Source organism: Panicum virgatum, chromosome 2N (genome assembly GCF_016808335.1).
Source record: "Panicum virgatum strain AP13 chromosome 2N, P.virgatum_v5, whole genome shotgun sequence".
NCBI lineage: Eukaryota > Viridiplantae > Streptophyta > Magnoliopsida > Poales > Poaceae > Panicum > Panicum virgatum.
The window spans coordinates 54,821,704-54,842,904 of NC_053146.1; the positions used below are offsets into that span (position 1 = coordinate 54,821,704).

The window sequence follows — 21,201 nt, forward strand, 5'->3', positions numbered from 1 at the left end:
GAATCTTGAAAAACCTGCATTCCATTGATGAAAAGGGCTTGAATGCTATTTGTGTATCCTACAATCTTGAGAGATTAGTGTATCCTGCCATCTTCATTGAACCAATCATCGCACCAGAACATGACAAATAGTCTTATTTTGCTACCATATATTATGGGGGCTTGGTCCTGCAACCTACATGTATGGTGTCATTCATTCCTGAAAATGTCTGTTATTAGCCTATTAGATAGGGTAAACTTGTTGATGTCAAACATAAAAGAAACAAATAATGCTTAAAAACATCCATGTCAGGTAGAGATGTTCTTCAACAGGATATTTCCAGTAGTCAGGGTAAATTGCTAGAACTGTGATCGTTATGTGATAGCAGAGCAGATGCCCTTTTAAGCATCTAATAGTATAGCTAAGTCTCAATGCAAACATTAGCAAATGTTCATGAGCACACGATCTGATCATAGTACATGGAAATTAGAAGGCGGAAGTCTGATTATGTTTTCCCTCCTGCATTTTGATTGGACATTTTGCATCTGTACCAATTTGAATTTGTGTGTGTCCGGGAGAGAAAGGGGGAGTGGGGCAGACTCAGCTTAACAAAACGAAATGTAGATGCCAAAAGGGTGACTTAAATTTTCAGAGATTATTCTAGGTGGTGGGTCGATTCCATCCTGTCTGACTTGTACTACAGGATCAATGACAGAGACAAGAAATTCATGTTTACTGTTTGATTCCCTGTAAACCCCACATCTATGTTGGTTGACCATAAGAATAACAATAGCCAATCAATAATGTTAACTTATTCCATCGGTCACTTGACAAGAACTGTACTAGATCACATGTGTCATCATGTAACCAATGATGCAAAGATGTTATCCGACATAAACTCATATTAGCTAATAGCTAACCTGCTAGCAAGTTCTAGGAACTTCATTTGTAAATGGTAAGCTTGAGCTAGAAAGTGACAGGAAACATCTCATAACACCAATTGATATCTCTTGTTCCTGCTCTTACCGACAAGTGCAACAAGATCACAGTGAGATATCTTACAGCTATGCACCAATATTTTTTTAAAAAAGTTTCAAATTAACGCCAAACCTAATGGTTCGAGCCCATGTTGCGGAGATTACCTTTTGAAAAGACTGCTAGATTAGAAATTCTGGACGAAAGTAATTGCCTGGTGTTTCCTCATCAAATTCTGTCAGTAAATTCAACAAAAAACCACCTGGATTACAAACCATCCAGCTAGAAACCGCGTAGCCCGATATGGATTTGACAATGAGAGCATATTTGATTAGAAGAAATAAACCAATCTTGATTCCCTTCCCTTAGCTTATTTGCATCTTCCTCAGTAAGGCATCCCCCCACAAACCTAATCACAATAATTAACTATGCTTAGAAAATGCTGACTAGTAAATATTTGAGTGAACAAACAATGCATTGCATTCCAGGCAGAATCAACACTAAATGAGATAAAAAAATTCCTGAATTCAAGTGGTAATTGCAATAAACTTCAAACTCCGCCCATTTGCATCTGTCGCATGTAGTACAGTACAGCGCAATATCAGTGGCGAAACTGGGGTCGAATAGTGAGTGATAAGCACAGGCAGGCAATAGCCAGGAACAGATAGCTGTATTTCTAGGGATAAACCGAGATACAGATGAAGTTTGATCTCCTCAACGACCAACAAGATGGCCAACTACAGCTGAATGACCAGACTCGGTCCAACACCTATAGCACAATGGCCAAATGATTAACTTATAAGACCAGCTTAATATTCAGTAAACACTGTTTAACAACCGATAATAAGACTTAGGTGCTAAACAGACCATTTATTGAACAATGGCCATTGGATAGCAGGTTGACGCTGCCACCGACTCTACTCTGACGAGCCCCTTCTTGTGAAGAATAAACCCAGGTCTCTGTCGTTGCCTGAATCCTGATAGCTATGTATGAAGAAAAGAGTAGACTGTATATCCGCAACCCAGGAAGGATGGGGCCTCCATAGCAGTCTTCAGGTGAGCACTAAGCTTCCTCTCCAAATCTAGCTTCCTCTCCTCCAAAACCTTCTTTTTGGTCTCCAAAAAAGTTAGGTTAACCTTCCACCAAGCTTTCTGAGAAAGTTTGTCACGGTTTATTGCGGCTGGTCTATCATTAACATTGAAGGCTTCTCTGAATGGTAGGACAGGATTTGGAGCATATTCGTAACTGGGAAACTCTCCATACTGAAAAAAAACAAGCAACGCAATTTAGAAAGAGAAACTCCTAAACTAAAAAACAGCAATTTAAAAGAGAAAAGAATTAGAAAGAGAGGTAAAAAAAATAGCGATTTATAAAGAGAAAACTCTCCAGCAGCAATTTAGAAAGAGAGGTAAGTTACCATTGATGGAAGGTACATCACTTGCTGGATGCCTTGATTCCGCTCATTCGCTGGAGGTCCCATTTGTGGTATGTCCTCGTTCGGAATGGCAAGGCTTCGCTTCAAGGTCGCTATGTGAACAAGGCTTCGCTTCAAGCTCGCTATGTGAGCCTCCACAGTGAGGAGTTCGTTGTCGCACTGCTCCATACAGGCTTTAAACATACGCTCGTAGGCCTCCTCCAAACTTGTTTGGTGCGGCTTTTCCAGTCAAGGAGCTCTGGGTTTACCAACTCAAATCCATGCACTCCTGGACGGGTGATGTTCTGGATTTCAGCTGCATTGACGAGCGAGGTCTGCTCGTCCACTTGGAATGCAACCTCATCGATACTCCGGCCCTGCCTGTTATCCTCGGCCTCGAGGAGGCTTGAGAAAGTCACGATTGGCCGAGCTATCGCTACGCGTGGAGTATCTGGCCGAGGAGGCTTGAGAAAGTCACGATTGGCCGAGCCATCGCTACGCGTGGAGTATCTGTCGCGGCGGCGAAGTAATGTGGATCTGCGCAGGGGCGGGCCAGGCCTAGAATTTGGGAGGTGGTGTTCAAAATTTCAAATGGTGTAAAAAAAATTCATTGTGATACGGCATTGTTGCGAAATTTTCATTAATTTCGTTAATTACAATGACAGTTTATACAAAATACGGACGAATTTCACGATAAGGGCTCGGTTGACCTTGTCACTGTCGGCTTGCTCGGTTGCCCCTTGCCTGCGCCGCTCCCGTAGTCCCGCTCCCTGCCTTCCCTGGTCCCCGGCTCGCCGGCCGTCGAGCAGGGCCGAGGCCGAGCAGCCTCTGCGGCGTTGCCCGTCGCCCGCGCCACGTGGCGGCGCGGCCCCTCCGCGGCTCCGCCTGGTCGCCTGTCCTCGCCGGCTCGCCGCCCAACCCGCCCTCTCCGCCAGCCGCCGTGCCGCACTGCCGCGCGCCGCCGCCTAGGGTTGCTGGTTGGGATGGGGAATTGGCAGGGGGGATAGGGCGCGCGAGTGGGGTGGGCTTGCCCGTGGGTTGGGGATCGATCGGGGGAGGGCGCGCGAGTAGGGTGGGCCGTTCGGTGTGGAGGGGAAGCTGTGGGCTGCTTGGTATTTTTAAACCCGTTTATATTATGCTGTTTTTTTAATTTTTATTATATAGTTAAAATACTATATATAAAAAAGTTATCTAAAATAATAGATATTTAATTAAATATTACTATATAAAAATTTATCTAAAATAATAAGTATTTAACTAAATATCCTTTGAACAATTGGTATTCAGGAGCTTCGGAACGCAACGTGGGCAGAGGTTGCCTGCCCCTAGGAGGATTATGACGTTGCATCCCTTTGCGTCTGAGCTCCACGTCTAGATGTGGTAAAAAGGTCTTAAATTTTAGTCTAAATAATTTAAGAGTCAGATTCTAAAAGAACTTAGCTATAATCTTATATAATTTTAAACCATAAATATATAAGAGCCAAATTAATTAAATTATGAAGAGACCACTGAGAGACCATGATCCGTTTCACCCACGCCGCAGTGAGTCGGCCAGTTCGCTTCTTCCTGCAGCACTCTATAAGGCCCTGTTTAGTTCCTAAAATTTTTTCTATAGTACCCATCATATCGAATCTTCGGATACATGCGTGGAGCATTAAATGCAGTTGAAAAAAATAACAAATTACACAATTCAACTGAAAATGACGAGATGAATCTTTTAAGCCTAATTAGTTCATAATTGAACACTAATTACCACATAACAACAAAAGTGCTACAGTACCCAAACCCAAAAATCTTCATGAACTAAACACAGCCGTGGATTGTGAGCCTGAGATGTAATGCACAGAATTATTGCTATTGCTTCTTCCTCCGATTGGAGCTGGAGGAAACGTTGTAGCTCATTGCTTGAGGGGTTGACCTGATGAATCCAGCTCATGAGCTCTCGTTTTTTTTTGCGGTATAGTAATTAGTAGAAGAGGATTTTGACTATCCGTGTGCTGTCTAGTTGGCAGATGCAATTTTAGGAGAGCCAAGATTATAACTGAACTAGGCTTCGTAGTTTCATGCCAAGAAGAACACTTCGGACTGGAAAATTGTGGCTTAGTGACAAATAGCATGTTTTAAAGGAAAGGATGTATCTTAATCCGAGTTTAAGTTCAGAGTATTGGTTTAACGATAACGCAACTAGTGAATGGTTAGTTGAAGCGTGAATCACGATCTAATAACACTAATACACATGGTAGTTTAAATGCTATCCTTTTTTTCTTCTGATCGAGTTTGAGTGCTTCCAGTTTATTTATGTCATCGCAAACTTTGTACCCTAGACTTTGCTTCTCCTACTTAAATCACATGGTAGTGCTCCTACCACTTCTTTAAAAAAAACAGTAATACACATGGATTCAGCTAGGTCCCTATTTTAGTTACACATGGATTCACATGGTAATGCACATGAATATTTCTGGCAAAAATAATTTGAACTGAGTTGCTATGTCCGATGATCTCTTGAGCTCAAAAATAAACAGGATGGTCCCTATTTTAGTTACACACATAACTGAAAACTACTATTTTAGAATCCATCTGCATGCTGTCGAAGTCCATGCACCGTGCAGATATGATGGTGTGATTTGTGGTTGACCTCTACGTGAAATGACTACTCCACCGGTTGCTTTTCTCTCCTTTTTTGCTATAGTACCAATCACATTGAATCTTCGGACACATCCATAGAGCATTAAATGCAGTTAGATAAAATAATTAATTACATAGTTTAATTGTAAATGATGAAACGAATCTTTTAAATCTAATTAGTCTATAATTAAATATTAATTATCAAATAATAACAAAAGTGCTATAGTATCAAAACCCAAAACTTTGTGAAAACACAGCTTGTAGGGCACTGGCCAAAATCTTAGCGAGACACGCACGACATTAGTTGTATGGGCTTGGACGGGTGGCATGCAGGGCACTGGCCAAAATCTTAGCGAGACACGCACGACACATGTACAATACATTTTTATTGGTTCTGCACGTGCGGCAAAGACGAGAGCTGGCACGTCAAAATACACACCTCCGTATAACGTCACCCGATGACTCGATGGGAACGACCACACGGCACACAGCTATTGGATAAAAAGCAGCAACAGCAGATGGCCTAGGAGGCCGCGGATTTCTTTAGCGATAAGCTGTTGAAGTCTATGCACTGTGCAAATATGATGGTGTGATTTATAATTAATCGCTACCTGAAATGACTACTTCACTAGTTTTTTTTCCTCTCCTTTTTTGCCTAGCACGGGCTTGGATGGGTGGCACGCAGGGCACTGGCCAAAATCTTAGCGAGACACGCACGGCGCAGTACATTTTTATTGGTTCTGCACGCAGAGGCGAGAGCCGGCATGTCAAAATACAACCGGCGTACAATCTCACCCCTGGTGAATGATCACGCGACACATAGCTATAGCTATTGGATAAAAAGCGGTAACAGCAGATAGTCCGGGAGGCCACGAATTTCTTCGCCGATAAAAGATTTACTTATTTTATTCGTGATCAGCTAAGACATGGGGTATGTGGTGGGTTGTCCTCGTCACCAATCCCCTGGCACCTTTGTGATGCAAAGTCTCCGGGTACATTCACGTGCAAGTGGGGGTGGCCGAGAGGACAGCACAGGGGCAGCGGCGCATATAGGCGCGCGAACCGGTGGGAACGAGTGTTCAGACGAATGCTCATCGCCGATACGGCGGATGAGCGAACGGCGAGACCGGCTGCGGCGCGGCGCGGCGCCGAGGTCGTGCACGGTGCCGGGTCCGGGCGTGGGCAGTCGCCAGTGGCACTACGGCACGGCAATATAGATGTCCAAACGTGCTCCCCGATCTGACACTGCACTAATACTATTTGGCACTGACACTATTCGGCACTACACTACTCAACACTAATTCTTAGTCGTGCCGTGCGGCACTGTGTGCTGGCCACTCGGCCCAGGCACTACACTATAGGCACTTAACCGTGTTGTGTTGTGCCGGCGGCACTGTTAGCACGCTGTGCTAGTGTCGGCCCAGGCATTACTACCACAAAAAGTCTCAAAACACTCAAAATTCGGATTTGGGGACGGATTCGAGAAGACTGGAGATGGGAGAGGAGGATGAAACTAGAAGGGGAAGAAGTCCTACGGTAGTGCCGGGCCGGACCGACGATGGAGGCGCAATGCAGCTTCACCGGCCAGACCGCAGCTCCTATCTAGATCTCTGACAGCCAAGTACGAGAAGAGAAGGGGGGTCGAGCAAGAGGACGACAGTGTAGCACAGGAGCAAGACTAAATGGCTCACGACAACGATCATCGGCGGCCAACGGCGCAGATCGGCGGCCGGAGCGGGAGAGGCGAGAAGTGAGCGTGAGAGGCGTCGTTCGTGGCATATATACGCCGATCGCTGTAACGGGTCTTAAGTGGGCTTCCAGTCCAGTAAACCTGTAAAGCTAACGACTAGTAGATCAGATCTAACGGCTAATATCAAATAGGTTCCGTGCCAGGTCTGTGACGGCCCATTATCCGTGTCGTGCCTGTGCCAGCACTGCGTACTGGGGTTACAACCCACGCACTATACTACACCCGTGTCGTGCTGGCACTAACACTAAATCCACCGTGTCGTTCCGTGTTCGTGTCGTGTTTTTAGTGCGGTTTTCCGTGCCGTCCATCTAACCCGGCCCATTTGGACATCTATACACGGCACCAGACATCAGGATAGGTTGCCGTATGATCAACAAAAATCAACGGTCGTCTAATCTAAGGGGGAAAAAATCAATTGCCGCTCGCAATAGGTATCAGCAAGAAGCAGCAGAAAGAATTATGCTCAAATTGCAACTAGATTCATAACCAGCATATAGTCATAGTGCTGCAGTGGACCCTGCAACAGAGACTGCGGTGTGGGTCCGAAGGAATCCAAACTCCAAGCATCAGTCAGATTTTGACCTTTCCACCCCCTGGGTAAATTTCCCAGACTACCAAATCCTCGCATCCCTTCGTCTCCACCCCGGTGGGCGATCGAGGAGGCCACCGACCCGCGCCCATCGCCGATTCGCCGTTCCCCGTTTCCGTCGCGCGTGTTTGGTGCTTTCGATCCCCGCAAAGGCGGCAGCCGGCAGCGCCGAGCGCGCCGCGGGAGGATTTTGGTTGGTGGATTGTTGGTGGCGGCTCCACTCCATTCACTGCGCTGGTCCAATCCAAATGGCGGCCAATAATAGCGACTCGATCCAGGAGGAGCTGGGGGAGGGAGGAGTGGGCGTGAAGCACGAGGCGGAGGAGGAGGCGGAGGGGGCGCCTTCTTCCGCGGCGCAGGCGACCGCGACGACGATGCTGCCCCGGTCGAGCTCGCGGCCGCAGCTGGACCTCAGCGGCGCGGCTATCCACGGGACGCTGGAGGACCGCAACCCCACCATCCTGCTGCCCAACCAGTCCGACGACATCTCCCACCTCGCCCTTGATATCGGCGGTACGTGCGTGCGCCGCGCGCATCTCCCGCCTCCACTTCACTGTTGGATTCACCAATTAACGTCATCAACAGAGTGTGTGCTGCTTGGCACAAGTGTACTTGTGTGTCCAGGTGGTTAGTCAAAGTAAATGAGATGCCAAATAATTAGCAACTTAGCTTGTGAACCCGAAAACCCAACTGGTCGTTGTTAGTGCCTCACTGAGCCGTTCCAGGCTGCCGCAGCATCTCAGAATGACTACGTCACTTAGTGCTGACCGTTGTGAAATGTCAAGTACCTTACTGTTGTTTTCTTCAAAAAAGAAGTACCTTACTGGTGTACCTGCAAATTGATCATGGTGATAACCTGCCATCTGCAACAGTAACACAGTAAACTGTCGTGGTGGGACTGTGCATGTGGCCTGCAACTCCTTTTGTTCCCTGTCAAATTAGTTTTTGAATTGTTATTAAGATACCAGTCGATTTTCTGTATTTGTTTCAGAAGTTATATTTCTCACTGTCAATCTGAAATCCTCCACAGTATTGCCTTCATTATCAATTGTACTGACATTTTGTACTTTGAACTCTGTGTTTTGCATCTAGGTTCTCTTATAAAACTGGTATACTTCTCGCGGCATGCTGAACTTTCAACTGAGGATAAGCGTAAGATATCCACCAAGAGAAGACTTGGGATGTTTAATGGTGGCAGGAGAAGCTACCCAATTCTTGGAGGGAGGCTCCACTTTGTCAAGTTTGAGACTGGGAAGCTAAATGAATGCTTGGACTTCATTTCTTCCAAACAACTACTTCGTGGTGGTATGCAAACAATGCTTTGGATTGTAAACAATTTGAATCTTGTATCATCTTCAGTTTTCTATGATCCTTCAGTTGATTCTGTGCACCTATAAACCATGGTTCACCTGTATTAGTTGTATCAGGTGTTGATTCACCTTCGTGGCGCTCTGGAGCTCAGCCTGATAACATTGTAATCAAGGTAAAAACCAAGGAGACAACATGATTGATACATCTGATGAATACTATATAAATATAAGGCACCTTAGTCATCCTAAAATAAGAAAAAAAAGAACAAATAAAAAATGGGGAAATACCCCAGATTCTCTCATTGATTGAAAGGAAAAGAGAAAAATCCACACCTATTATTTTTTTGGGGGGACCAAACTGCAGTTTGCCTAAATTAGAGTCTTTACAATTGTTTAACATATTGAATTATATATGCAATTGTAGATATTAGATCTGTATAGTGAATAGAAGTGCATTTATTTAAACCTTACTGTACAGATGTGCATGCAACTTGGCTAGTTTGTTAAACGTACTGTTTGATAGTGTTCAATATCATAATACTCAAATACTTTAGCCTGCAATCAAATCTTGTTAATGGAGGTAACTACCAGTAGGGTTTGTGTAGGAGGAAATGATGGCTTGTATTACTCCAACCCTAGAAGGGTGAGTATATATAGATCCTATACATGGGCCTCTAGATGGGCCTCTATACACATGGGCTCAATATACTCCAACACCCCCCCGCAGTCTGAACTACCGGCGCAGCGGTGTTCAGGACTGGACAACAAGAAAGCTAACACCCCCCCGCAGTCTGAACAACCGACGCAGCGGTGTTCAAGACTGAACAAGAAGAGAGTACAAGTAGAGTACAAAGGGCTAATACTCCCCCGCAGCCACAACTAGCCACCGGCTACGTTGAGGCTGGATCGAAACTCCGAGAAGGTCGACGAGGGCAGCCCCTTGGTGAAGATGTCAGCAAACTGGGAGGTAGTCGGGACATGGAGTACCCGAACATCGCCGATTGCGACTCTGTCGCGCACGAAGTGTAGGTCGATCTCCACGTGCTTCGTCCGCTGATGCTGGACGGGGTTGGTGGAGAGATACACGGCGCTGACGTTGTCGCAGTAGACGAGCGTGCTCTTGGCGAGCGGGCTGTGGAGCTCCGCCAAGAGCTGTCGTAGCCAGGACGCCTCCGCCACGCCGTTAGCGACAGCACGATATTCCGCCTCGGCACTGGAGCGGGAGACAACCGGCTGCCGCTTCGACGACCAGGAGACCAGGTTGCCGCCCAGGAAGACGGCGTAGCCGGAAGTGGAGCGACGAGTGTCCGGGCAGCCAGCCCAGTCAGCGTCGGTGTAGACCACCATCTCAGCAGAGGAGGAGCGGTGAAGTACCAGGCCGAGGTCCACAGTGCCACGGACGTACCGGAGGAGACGCTTCAGCGCAGCAAGGTGTGACTCCCTGGGATCATGCATATGGAGACAGACCTGCTGAACAGCGTAGGTGAGATCCGGCCTAATGAAGGTGAGGTACTGCAAAGCGCCGGCCAGACTCCGGTAAGCAGTAGGATCATCCACCGGAGCACCCAGATCAGCAGACAGTTTCGCCTGAGTGTCGACTGGAGTGGAGCAGGACTTGCAATCAGTCATCCCAGCCCGCTCCAGAATATCGAGGGCGTACTGCCGCTGGTGAAGGAGAAGACCAGACGGGCGAGGCTCAACAGTGACGCCCAAGAAGTGGTGGAGCTGACCAAGATCCTTCATAGCGAACTCCCGCTGCAGAGAGGAGATGACACTCTGAAGCAACTGCTGACTGGAAGCTGTGAGCACAATGTCGTCGACATATAGCAGCAGATAGGCAGTCTCATCCCCACGTGGGCCTCTAGATGGGCCTCTATATGGGCCTCTATACATGGGCCTCTAGATGGGCCTCTATACACATGGGCTCAATATACTCCAACAGTTTGCACTAATAATTCTTCCTTCTTTACATCATACTACACACTTGATGTTTTGCACGCACAATTAGTTGTCCTTATTTAATTTATGGCATTAGGATTATTTTTGTTGCTGATTGTAGTATTTTGTGGAAAGGCAACAGGTGGTGGAGCATACAAGTATGCGGATCTCTTCAAGGAAAGATTGGGAGTCAGCCTTGAAAAGGAAGATGAAATGGACTGTCTTGTATCTGGAGCAAACTTTTTGCTTAAGGTTCCAATTTTAGGATTGCATTATCACTATTTAGGATATATTCTACTGTGCAATTCTATCTTGTATGTGATGAAATCATTGGAGATGTATCAAACTAACAAATGTTTCTTAATAATCCATTAAAGCATGGTAATATTCATACATCTGAGTTTCACATTACAGGCAAGTCAATCACACTGTTTTTCTGTGCTTGGCAGGCTATACGTCATGAAGCTTTTACACACATGGATGGCCACAAAGAATATGTTCAGATTGATCAGAATGATTTGTTTCCCTTTCTTCTTGTTAATGTCGGATCTGGTGTTAGCATAATCAAGGTAACTTTGAGGTTAGCTTTGTATTTTATTCTTCTTGTGAGTGTCACTGGATCTTTTCTTACTGTTCTTTTTCAAAGGTTGACGGGCATGGGAAGTTTCAGCGTGTAAGTGGTACAAATGTTGGTGGTGGTACGTACTGGGGATTGGGAAGGCTAATGACAAAGTGCAAGAGGTGCTGTTTTTCTGCTCATGTACATCTGTTTCTGTATACAAGTTTGATTTCCCCTAAACGGAGTAATTTTGTTTCAGTTTTGATGAGTTGCTAGAGTTGAGCCAGCGTGGAGACAACAGCACCATTGACATGCTTGTGGGGGACATATATGGTGGTCTCGACTACTCCAAGGTTTCTGTTAGCATAAAATGTGGAAATATTCTTAAAACATTTTAATGTTTCCTGTAATTTATTGTATGCACTGCTTGAAGCTATTAATCTGACTTGTTATTGGGATGATATTCAGTGTATATAGTGTTGGACCAATTGTTCTTAAACTTCTTGTCTTCTGTGTATTAATTATTCATGCTCCTGCTGTATGGCAGATTGGCCTTTCAGCATCTACAATCGCCTCTAGTTTTGGGAAGACAATTTCAGAAAATAAGGAGCTATCGGATTATAGACCTGAGGATATATCACTCTCTCTGTTACGGATGATTTCGTATAACATTGGCCAGGTATGATAACGTTGTCAGTATGTGCTATGGTAAAGCAATAGTGTATGCCTGGTGAGACAACTGCCCAAAACAAATGGTTTGGTGCTCTTCATCTGAACTTTTCTATAGGTATGCACACTTGGCAAGTTTGTCTAAAGATTTTGAAACTGTGAACAAGTAAGCCAGACTGAAGCTTTCAATAAAAAAAGTAAGCCAAACAGTGAATGAAGCTTATCTAAACATGGGGCTTTTCTTTGTGTGCGCTTGCGCTTCATTTTTCCAGGAAACTTGTGCAGCATTTTTTTTTTTGAAGCAAATTGGCAGGAGTTCTGCCTTTCATTATAGGTAGAAAGGGAGTTCTAAAAACAAAATATCTCAGGTCAAAAACCTTGGTCTGGACGCTCAGGCACCACCACTTGCCCAACATTGAGTGGCTTTTCATGGTGCTTGTTACATAAAGTAATCAGTTATTTTTTTGTGCTTGCTCTTGCATGCTAACTTACTAAAATGCAAATCTTAGTGTTAGATCATTTGACATGTCCTGGATTTTGAATTTATGATTCAGTACGTTTTTTTTTTGTCGGAAGAAGTACACTTGATTTAAAGCGCCAAAGTCCCATTGTTTTGTTGTCTTTGTCACTGAACTCTTGGTCTAAGGATGTACTATAGTAATTTATACTAAGACAGGCGTGTTTCACCTTTCTCAATGGCATAGAGGGAATTGCCCAATTCCCTCCTTGCCATTGAAAAATATAACTCATCCCTTGTGTGCCCCTGAATGGCATATAGGGGAATTTTTTTATGATTCAATTTATTTTCAGCTCCTTTGAAGCTATGGATTCTGTTTCTTTTTTTTTTTGTAGATCTCCTATCTTAATGCACTTCGTTATGGACTCAAGAGGATATTTTTTGGTGGATTCTTCATCCGTGGCCATGCCTACACCATGGACACAATTTCTTTTGCAGTGAACTTTTGGTAGAAATTGGAAACTATTTTTCCTTTCATTTATGCTTTGCTAATTAGTTACATTGATTTTGAAAATAGTGTCCTCCCCATTGTCTTCATTGATAAAGGTCAAAAGGAGAGGCACAAGCCATGTTTCTGCGCCATGAGGGCTTTCTAGGTGCCCTTGGTGCATTTATGAGTTATGAGAAGCACGGTCTTGATGACTTAAGGGTACATCATTTGGTTGAACGCTTCCCAATGGGTGCTCCATATGTTGGTGGAAAGATTCATGGGCCACCTCTTGGAGATCTCAATGCGAAGGCAAGGCATCTTCTTCTGATCAGGGTTATGTTGGTTTGGTCCTTTTTTCTGATTATGCCATCCATTATTAAGACAAATCTGATGCTTGATAAGTTGCACATTTGAAAACTTGAAATGGATGTCACTCTGTCTAACTACATAACTGGCATGTTCAAACACCATAAAAATCATCCAAATTTTTTTACTTATTGAAAAGGCTGCTGGAATTAGTTGATATCCAAAACATTTTCTTATTGTTTGGCATTTGTTTATTAAATCTAGTTCTCTTGGATAACAAGATTGTTTTAAAATTCTACAGATATCATGGATGGAGAAGTTTGTGCAGAAGGGTACCCAGATTATAGCCCCTGTACCTATGGGAGTTCCAGCGACAACAGGTATGGGAGGCTTTGAAAGGCCTACTTCCAAGGGTGATATTTTGCGGTCAGATGCAAGTGCGGCGCTAAATGTCGGTGTCCTCCATCTTGTACCCACATTGGATGTGTTTCCATTGTTGGAGGACCCAAAGACGTAAGACAATTATTTAGCTCAAGTGTTTAATCTCTAGCATGTTTGTCTATTCTAAAAGTTGATGAAATTTCAGATTATATAAAGGGAACTCTTCCTTGATAGTTTAATCCGATTTTTCAACCCAGAAAATATCAGTAATACAAAACTATTGCAGTAAAAACAGTACAAAAATTGGAGTTCAACTTTGAATCCCTAAAAAGCTCCAGAAATTAGTGGTGGATGATTTTTTCCATATCAGATAACCAGTTTGCTAAGTATTTCCTTGTAGTTATGATACCTAAAGTGACTAACGAATTTCTTCATACTTTTTGTCCTAGAATGCAGAAACTTTCAGCATATATCTAACCTTGTAAATTGTTATATTTGGTCTGTTTTTGCAGGTATGAACCAAACACAATTGATCTTGACCAGGATGAGTTTAAGTATTCTTCTATTTCTCCTATTTATAGTCATATAATAGCAATTGAGTCTTTTGATGATATCTGAGATAATTGTGCTAGGTACTGGTTCAAGGTTTTGTCAGACCATTTACCGGACCTTGTGGACAAGGTATGATCTAATTCTTGCAAAGATATCTTCATGGTTCCTTTTGTTTTAGTCTTGACATGGTGTAAAATATGCTTTCTGAATGTCTGTATGTCATTCTCTCTCGCACACTACAATCATCGAGAAATCAGAGACTGTGTTTCCGTACTTGCCAACTTAATTAGATGTATCTCAGTTTCTGAATCAGAGGCTATGAAATGGCACATCTGATACAGTCAGCATAGAGCAGTCTGTAACCAAATCTCATATGGAGCAGAAATTGTATCACCTTCGATCATATGTTATCCAATCCAAGTCACTTTCTAAAAAAATCTATCTGTTTTATTGTTGGGCCCCTACAAGTATATCAGGCTGTAAACTACCCGCTACTTGTAACAATTTTCAGCACTTGATATGCAAGCAGCAGCACCCCCCCCCCCCCACCCCCTGGGCCCGGGGGGCGTAAAGTGACTAATGGTTGCTTCCTTAAGTAGCTAGTAGTTGTTTCCATAGCTTAGACTGTCGGCACTAGGACCTGTAACCGGTCCCTGTCGGTGTTTTACCGCCAAACCTACCGTTGGTATCCCCAAGGTAGTTGATTCCGCGAGGTTAATGCAACCTTCAATGCTGCGAGAGACCCGACCTACTCCATCGAGTAGTTTGGTGTTGCTTATCCTTGGGCGCTTGATGGACTTGAGATCTTGTACATAATTCCCGATTAGATCAGACGTTTGAGTTTTGTCGATAATGGAAACCGACTCATTGTCGGAGATGGGTGCCTCCCGCGAAACGGTGACTTCCTGCTCCCCGGCCTCGAGTAGTTGATCCAAATCCTCCTCCAACTCGAAGAGGGATTTGGATTGAATCGGGTTCTGTATGTGAACCGGAAGTGGGATCTCGTCGAGTTGATTGACGAAATCGTCGACGTTGTTGCATCGAGTTGGAATAGGCATCTCCAGCTCCTCGGGATTGGCTAGGCGGTTGGTGAAATCACCCGAGCCATTGGCAGTGTAGACCCAGTCTCGGTGTTTTACCGCCAAGCGTACCATGGGTATCTCTAAGGTAGTTGATTGTAGGCAGGGACTCGCCAAGATCAGGAACACGATGATGCAAGGAACACAAAGATTTATACAGGTTCGGGCCGCCAAGTGTGTAATCCACTAGGTCCTGTATGGTTGTTTGTATTGCTTTGAGGGTCGATCAATGATCGTGTGCGGGTTGTATGTTTTGGAGGGGTCCCTGCCCGCCCTTATATAGTCTGGGGGGACAATGTTACATGGAAAGTTCTAGCCGAATACTAGCAGAGTCCTACTCCAATGAGGTCGGGTAGTTTCCTTCTATATCGACTAGTCCTACTTCTATGCGAGTAGTTACAGTGTAGCAAGGTACAATAATGCGCTATCCCTTACTTTAGAATATTCTACGCATCCTGGAGGATGAAGATAGCGGAAAACCCCCTGCACCAGAGTACGCTAAACGCAACGGTAAAATAGCGCACGCTCGCCGATCCGCTAGATCCAGCAGAGGTAGAGAAGTGCTACCCACCGACGTGGAACGGGGACTGGGTGGCCCGACCTCCGTTCGCGCCAGGAGGTCCACTTGCCGCCGCACCGGGTACCGGGAGCAGCGTCGGAACGAGCGCCGCCGGCCACTGCGGGCAGGCGAGGGATAGGGAAAATGGGAGGGAATGGCATGGATCTGCACGCTCCGAGGAGGAAGCCACCGCCCGCCGAGGGCTCCGCACCGCACGCTCCGGGAGGAAGCCGCCGCCGAGCCGCAGGCCTCCCTGTCCACGCCGCACGGGAGCTCGCCGAGCTGAGGCGGACCGCGTGCTGCCTATGCCGGGGCAGGAGCTCGCCCACCACCGCGGGGACGCGGGTGGGGTGGAGCTTGACCGTCGCCGCAAGGGAGCGAGGCTGGAGAGGAGCGCCCAGGCGATATCCGGGAGGAGCATGGCCGCCGCCGATGGGCGACGCCACGGGACAGCGAGGCCGGAGGTGAGCGCCACCGTAGCCCCACAGCTTGCGGCGGAGGGAGCAGGGGAGGGGCGGCGCGTGCGGAGGTGGCGGCGCAGGGAGGCGCGAAGGGGAGGGGGTGGCGGCGGCGGCGGCGCGCAGGGAGGTGGGGGTTGGGGAGGCGCGAAAGGCGCAGAGGGAGAGCTGGGGAGGGGAGGTGGAGAGGATGGTGGGAGTAGACAGGGGTTGGAAGGTGGGCCCCACTCATTAGCCACTATAGAAGGGGTGGGTAAAATAGATTTGAGTAGAAAATGTTGATGACTAGGATATAGAGGATGAGATATAGAGTATGACAAGTGCAGGAGAAATGAAGATAGAGTAGAGAATCTCGATGATTAGGATGGAATATTCTTTTTAGAGGATGGATTTAGAGTATGATGAGTACGGATAGCCTTAGCTCCTTGGCTGTAATTAAGGAAACATTTTCCACGTGTGCATGTAAGTATGATTCACTATTATCACAGTCAAATTTACCCTGAGATTGCAAATTTTAGGCTGAGACAGTATATGCACAGTTTTGCATTTTATAGTAACTATTTACGAATTCGGGATCCTTACATTTCCTGAATATGTATTTTTTGTCTGCTAGGGAGTATATGGAATCCTGAGTAGTATATTTTTTTAATACTTTGTGCATTTTATCATTTGTAGGCAGTTGCTAGTGAAGGTGGGACTGATGATGCCGAAAGGAGGGGAGATGCATTTGTGCATGCCTTTTCTGCTCATCTGGCGAGGTAATAAATTGCTTGCATGGCACTAGTTCGTAGGCTTTTTCTTTTTTTTTTTTCTGCTGTTATTGTGCATGGATAGAATGCTAATCTCTTTACATGTCAACTGCGCTCTATCTCGTTGCAACCTAACTTGTGTCTAAGTCTAGATTGATGGAGGAGCCTGCCGCTTATGGAAAGTTCGGTTTGGCCAACCTGTTGGAGTTGAGAGAAGAATGTCTGAGAGAATTTCAGTTTGTTGATGCATATATTAGCATCAAGCAAAGGTTAGCCTCCTCTCTCTCAATGTGCTCATGCACAAAGACATGCTCCTATTTATCTATTGTTCTGATTTTTTCTGCATGAAGGGAAAATGAAGCTTCACTGGCTGTTTTACCTGATCTTCTGATGGAACTTGATACTATGAATGAGGTATGTGACATATTGGCTTCTTCCTGCTTAATTCTGCACTTAACAGAAGGCATCTTAATATATGTTTGTATGATATCTTGGGTTATCATACTTACAATCATGCCATTTTTCTATTGGCAGTGCATGTACATAAAGCATCAGAAACTAGGTTCATACCAGAATCATAAGTCCTTATTAACAAAATACCTCTTAATGTGTTACTGGCAAAACTGGCCACTGTCACAGTTAGGATATTTTGTCATTGTTGTTGTTTTCTTTTGTCAATGTAGTCAAGAACTCTCGAAATTCATCTAAGTGTACATTTCATGCATGATATCCAGGAAGCTAGGCTTCTTGCTCTAATTGAAGGTGTCCTTGCTGCAAACATATTTGATTGGGGGTCTCGAGCTTGTGTGGAACTTTATCACAAGGGAACTATAATAGAAATCTATCGCATGAGTCGCAAGAAGATGCAACGTCCTTGGCGGGCAAGTATTCCAAGTCTGAACATTTAAAATGTTACAGTTGCATTGCAACTTATGCAAGTTATCCAAATTGTTTTTACGAGTTGTGCTAGCACACACTAGATCAACCACTGTATATACTTTTCTTGCAGATTGATGACTTTGATATGTTCAAAAAGAGAATGCTTACTGATAGGAAGGACCAACCATACAAAAGAGCACTGCTTTTTGTTGATAACTCAGGTGCTGATGTGGTTCTTGGGATGCTTCCTTTAGCTCGGGAGCTTTTACGCCATGGAACAGAGGTATAAATTGAAATGCTGATAAAAAAAGTTTGTGCATTGTCAGGCTTAATCCAGATTTAATTTAAATAGATAGAGCAGATGAGATGTTTTTTTAAAATAAATTCGAGGCCAACCCATTTCCATTACTTATAATGGAAATACAAAGGAGTTTTGGGGAACAGACGGAGAGCGAGGGAAAAGTTTTTTCTACACCCAAACCTGATTCAAGCAAGAGCCTAGGAAACAAGCCTCATAAGGACGGAAGTTTAAACTGTTTATTACAGACCAGGGATGAACTACAGAATCCATCCAACAAAAGGGGAGGAGTTTTCTTCCCATCAAGGGGTGAAATATGATATTACTTGAAGAGATTCAATCAAGGGACGATATATTACATATAATGCATAAGTTGCATTTATGTTTATTGTTTTCCTTCATTTGCATGACAAAAATGAAAATCATCTTTCTTGGCGCATGTTGTGATGATGGTTAGTTTTCAAACAACTTATCTGTGACAAGACTGGTAATAGAGATGATTTTAGCTGTCTGATCTTCCTTCTTAAATAACCATGGAACTGAAGCAGACATTTAATATTGCCCCATTTTGTGATTACATACTGAATATCCTATTGCCATAAATCTTCTACTGATATATTAAAATTCAACATGATCTGGTAATGAAATATGGATCTACAGGTGGTTCTTGTTGCAAATTCATTGCCAGCTTTGAATGATGTTACTGCTAATGAACTTCCAGAAATTATAGCTGAAGCCTCAAAGGTACAATGTAAATACAAATTTGCACTCCTTTGCAATCTAGTTGTATTATCTGTTCTTCTTAGCTCTAAGTTCACGTAACTCAATGTATCACAGCATTGTGGTATCCTTCGGAAAGCTGCAGAAGCTGGTGGATTGCTAGTCGATGCAATGGCTGGCATCCAAGATGATCTCAAGGATGCACCAGAGTCGGTGCCTCTAATGGTTGTTGAGAATGGATGTGGCAGTCCATGTATTGATTTCCGGCAGGTTAGCTCAGAACTAGCTGCTGCTGCAAAAGATGCAGATCTGGTAAGAAGGCTATATTTTGAACTGGATGCACTTTTTCGTGCAATGATCATTTGCAAAGTCCTGTGGTTGTAATATTGGTTTGGTTTATCACGCAGTTAATTTTAGAGGGCATGGGGCGAGCACTGCATACCAACCTCAATGCACGTTTTAAGTGTGATGCTCTAAAGGTACTTGTTTCTGCAAACTCTACTCACTAGTTGCTTCACAGTACAACCTTGATCGTTCTGAGGTAGAAATTTCCTCATTTTTTTTTAAAAAAAAAGAGAAACTGTATAGGTTTTATTCAAGAGGGGGAAGGATGTGCATTAGTCTCCGTGTCATACTGCACATAGGGCTGTATTGTCATGTCCAGATGCGCGGTACAAGAAACGAATGATTTAAATGCCATTGCAGCTTAACTCTACAGTAATTATTAAATTTAGCAAGATTAAAACATTGATGTAGTGACGGTTTGCATGTTGCATATACGACTTTGGCTGAGCTGGAACAAGCTAAAGAGCAAAATCTTTGACCAATATTTTTACACCTAATCATGTATATTATCGAAAAGCTTACAAGAGCTTTATATGCAGCTTGCTATGGTGAAGAATCAGAGATTGGCAGAAAAGCTTTTCAATGGAAATATATACGACTGCATCTGTAAATTCGAACCCATTTCTTAACAATATGGCAATGACTGCGGAGGATTTGGTAACTCCCACCACATTTTCTCACGACATTGCTAAAATTTGGTAGTATTAGTAAAGTGGAATCTGTTCTTCTGGCCGGGTAATATATAATAGCTGTTTCTCACAATTTTTTAGTTTTATCATCTTGCAGCAACTTGCAGAAGTGAGTTGGTTCATCTGCACCCAACTGGATGAAGAAACATGCATACGCCGAATGATCCGTCCAATGTACCAGGAAACTTCTTACCATATCTGTGATAGTCTTGAACAAGATAATTAAGGTTTAAAGGTCATTCCCAGAAAGATTGGATAGAGGTTCGACCCAGGTAAGCTGGAGCCTGGAGCTCTTGTTTAAGGAGGCTTGAATATGCACCCTCTTTAGCATCATAGCTGGGCTGAAGTACATACTCAGATCCTGGCGAGCTATTGTCATCAAACTCGAATCAATCCAATAAAATGTTCTCTGGGATAATGACATATAATCCGAAAAATCAGTTATTAATCCATGTGTGTGATGATATTAGTTTCCCACCAGTTTTTTCACCCGTCAATCCTAAGGAGATTTCACAATAGTAATTTACTCGCTAGTTAAATAGAACAGGCTGACAGAGTAGACAAAGCAATCCAGCAGAACGAACAGCAGCTCTTACATCCAGAGGTTGGCGAACCATGATTGGGCCACGCCACCTCAATTTATTGGTCGTTCGTTTTACTGCTCTGTTAAATCGGGGCGGTTAGTCTAGGATCGAGCTCTAGCATCCTCCCGACTCTTCTAGAGCAGGTCAGCTCCTCCATTGTTCCTCGTACTTGAATCACATGCTCACAAGTCACAAGTCGCAGCGCAGAGGCCAAAGCTTGGCTCACTCTTCTCCTCCTGTCGCCGTTCCCCTCTCACTGCTGCAGCCATCGATGGGCTCGCACACTCCGTAGCCGACCTGACCCTCCTGCTCGTACTCACCGTCTCCACCTTCGTTTCCTCACCGGCACCATGGGGCCAACCTTGTGCCCCTCTCCCATGTCCCTGATAATGATGATAGCAGCCTCGCCTTCCTCTCCAAGAGGGTAGGCACTAGGCAGAACCGTCGGGATTGCTTTGATTAATTGATTCTAATGCTTTGATTCCAAGGCTTGCTCGGGTCTTTCTTCCCTACCACAACCAGAAGGCAAGGCATTGGACGAAACAGAACTGTGATCCTTTTGTTTCATTTGTTTTGATTCCAATACCATAGTCCTCGATTATCTTGCAGCAGCTTGATTAATGATGGCCTTGGCCAATTGTTTTGCTACCAGAACAGTCAACTAAAATGTCTTACATGTGTTTGATGAAATTTGCTCAAGGAGCATCCACTGTTATGCTCATGGCTGCCAAAGGTCATATTCAAGTTATTGCAGGTCTGGTAATATCGTTGCATCACTTAGGGTGTGTTTAGTTGGTGAAAAAGTTTGGGTTTTGGTACTGTAGCACATTTCATTGTTACTTAACA

General features: G+C 44.5%; 1 protein-coding gene and 1 long non-coding RNA gene across 4 annotated transcripts; one reads left to right on the forward strand and one right to left on the reverse strand.

Annotated features, from left to right (window-relative positions):
* Positions 1 to 1,476: 1,476 nt before the first annotated feature.
* LOC120661356 lies at positions 1,477 to 3,442 on the reverse strand. Its single transcript, XR_005669869.1, has 3 exons — positions 3,080 to 3,442; positions 2,373 to 2,927; positions 1,477 to 2,217 (listed from the first exon to the last, which is right to left on the reverse strand). It is a non-coding gene; the product is annotated as an uncharacterized LOC120661356 (long non-coding RNA).
* A 3,898-nt stretch (positions 3,443 to 7,340) lies between these two features.
* On the forward strand, positions 7,341 to 20,221 carry LOC120661358 (pantothenate kinase 2-like). Of its 3 annotated transcripts, none has more exons than XM_039940206.1 (23): positions 7,341 to 7,846; positions 8,426 to 8,638; positions 8,752 to 8,816; positions 10,717 to 10,833; positions 11,031 to 11,150; positions 11,228 to 11,322; positions 11,400 to 11,493; positions 11,688 to 11,819; positions 12,662 to 12,774; positions 12,873 to 13,065; positions 13,364 to 13,575; positions 13,956 to 13,997; positions 14,076 to 14,124; positions 16,767 to 16,849; positions 16,993 to 17,109; positions 17,191 to 17,254; positions 17,575 to 17,721; positions 17,850 to 18,002; positions 18,678 to 18,761; positions 18,855 to 19,049; positions 19,145 to 19,216; positions 19,622 to 19,739; positions 19,853 to 20,221. In XM_039940206.1, exons 1-22 carry the CDS (start codon positions 7,582 to 7,584, stop codon positions 19,709 to 19,711), a joined length of 2,715 nt encoding a protein of 904 aa, XP_039796140.1. In that variant the 5' UTR covers positions 7,341 to 7,581; the 3' UTR covers positions 19,712 to 19,739; positions 19,853 to 20,221. The 3 variants fall into 3 exon arrangements, with proteins under 3 accessions (XP_039796140.1, XP_039796139.1, XP_039796141.1); XM_039940205.1 differs by having other exon boundaries at positions 19,869 to 20,221; XM_039940207.1 differs by having other exon boundaries at positions 7,350 to 7,846; positions 8,761 to 8,816; positions 19,869 to 20,221.
* Positions 20,222 to 21,201: the final 980 nt, after the last annotated feature.

Bases quoted from the DNA above. Each gene is read 5' to 3' on its own strand.
- LOC120661358 (XM_039940206.1), top strand. From the start codon at position 7,582: ATGGCGGCCAATAATAGCGACTCGATCCAGGAGGAGCTGGGGGAGGGA. The intron at 7,847-8,425 runs GTACGTGCGTGC...TTTTGCATCTAG, and splicing joins CCTCGCCCTTGATATCGGCG to GTTCTCTTATAAAACTGGTA. The intron at 12,775-12,872 runs GTAGAAATTGGA...TCATTGATAAAG, and splicing joins TCTTTTGCAGTGAACTTTTG to GTCAAAAGGAGAGGCACAAG.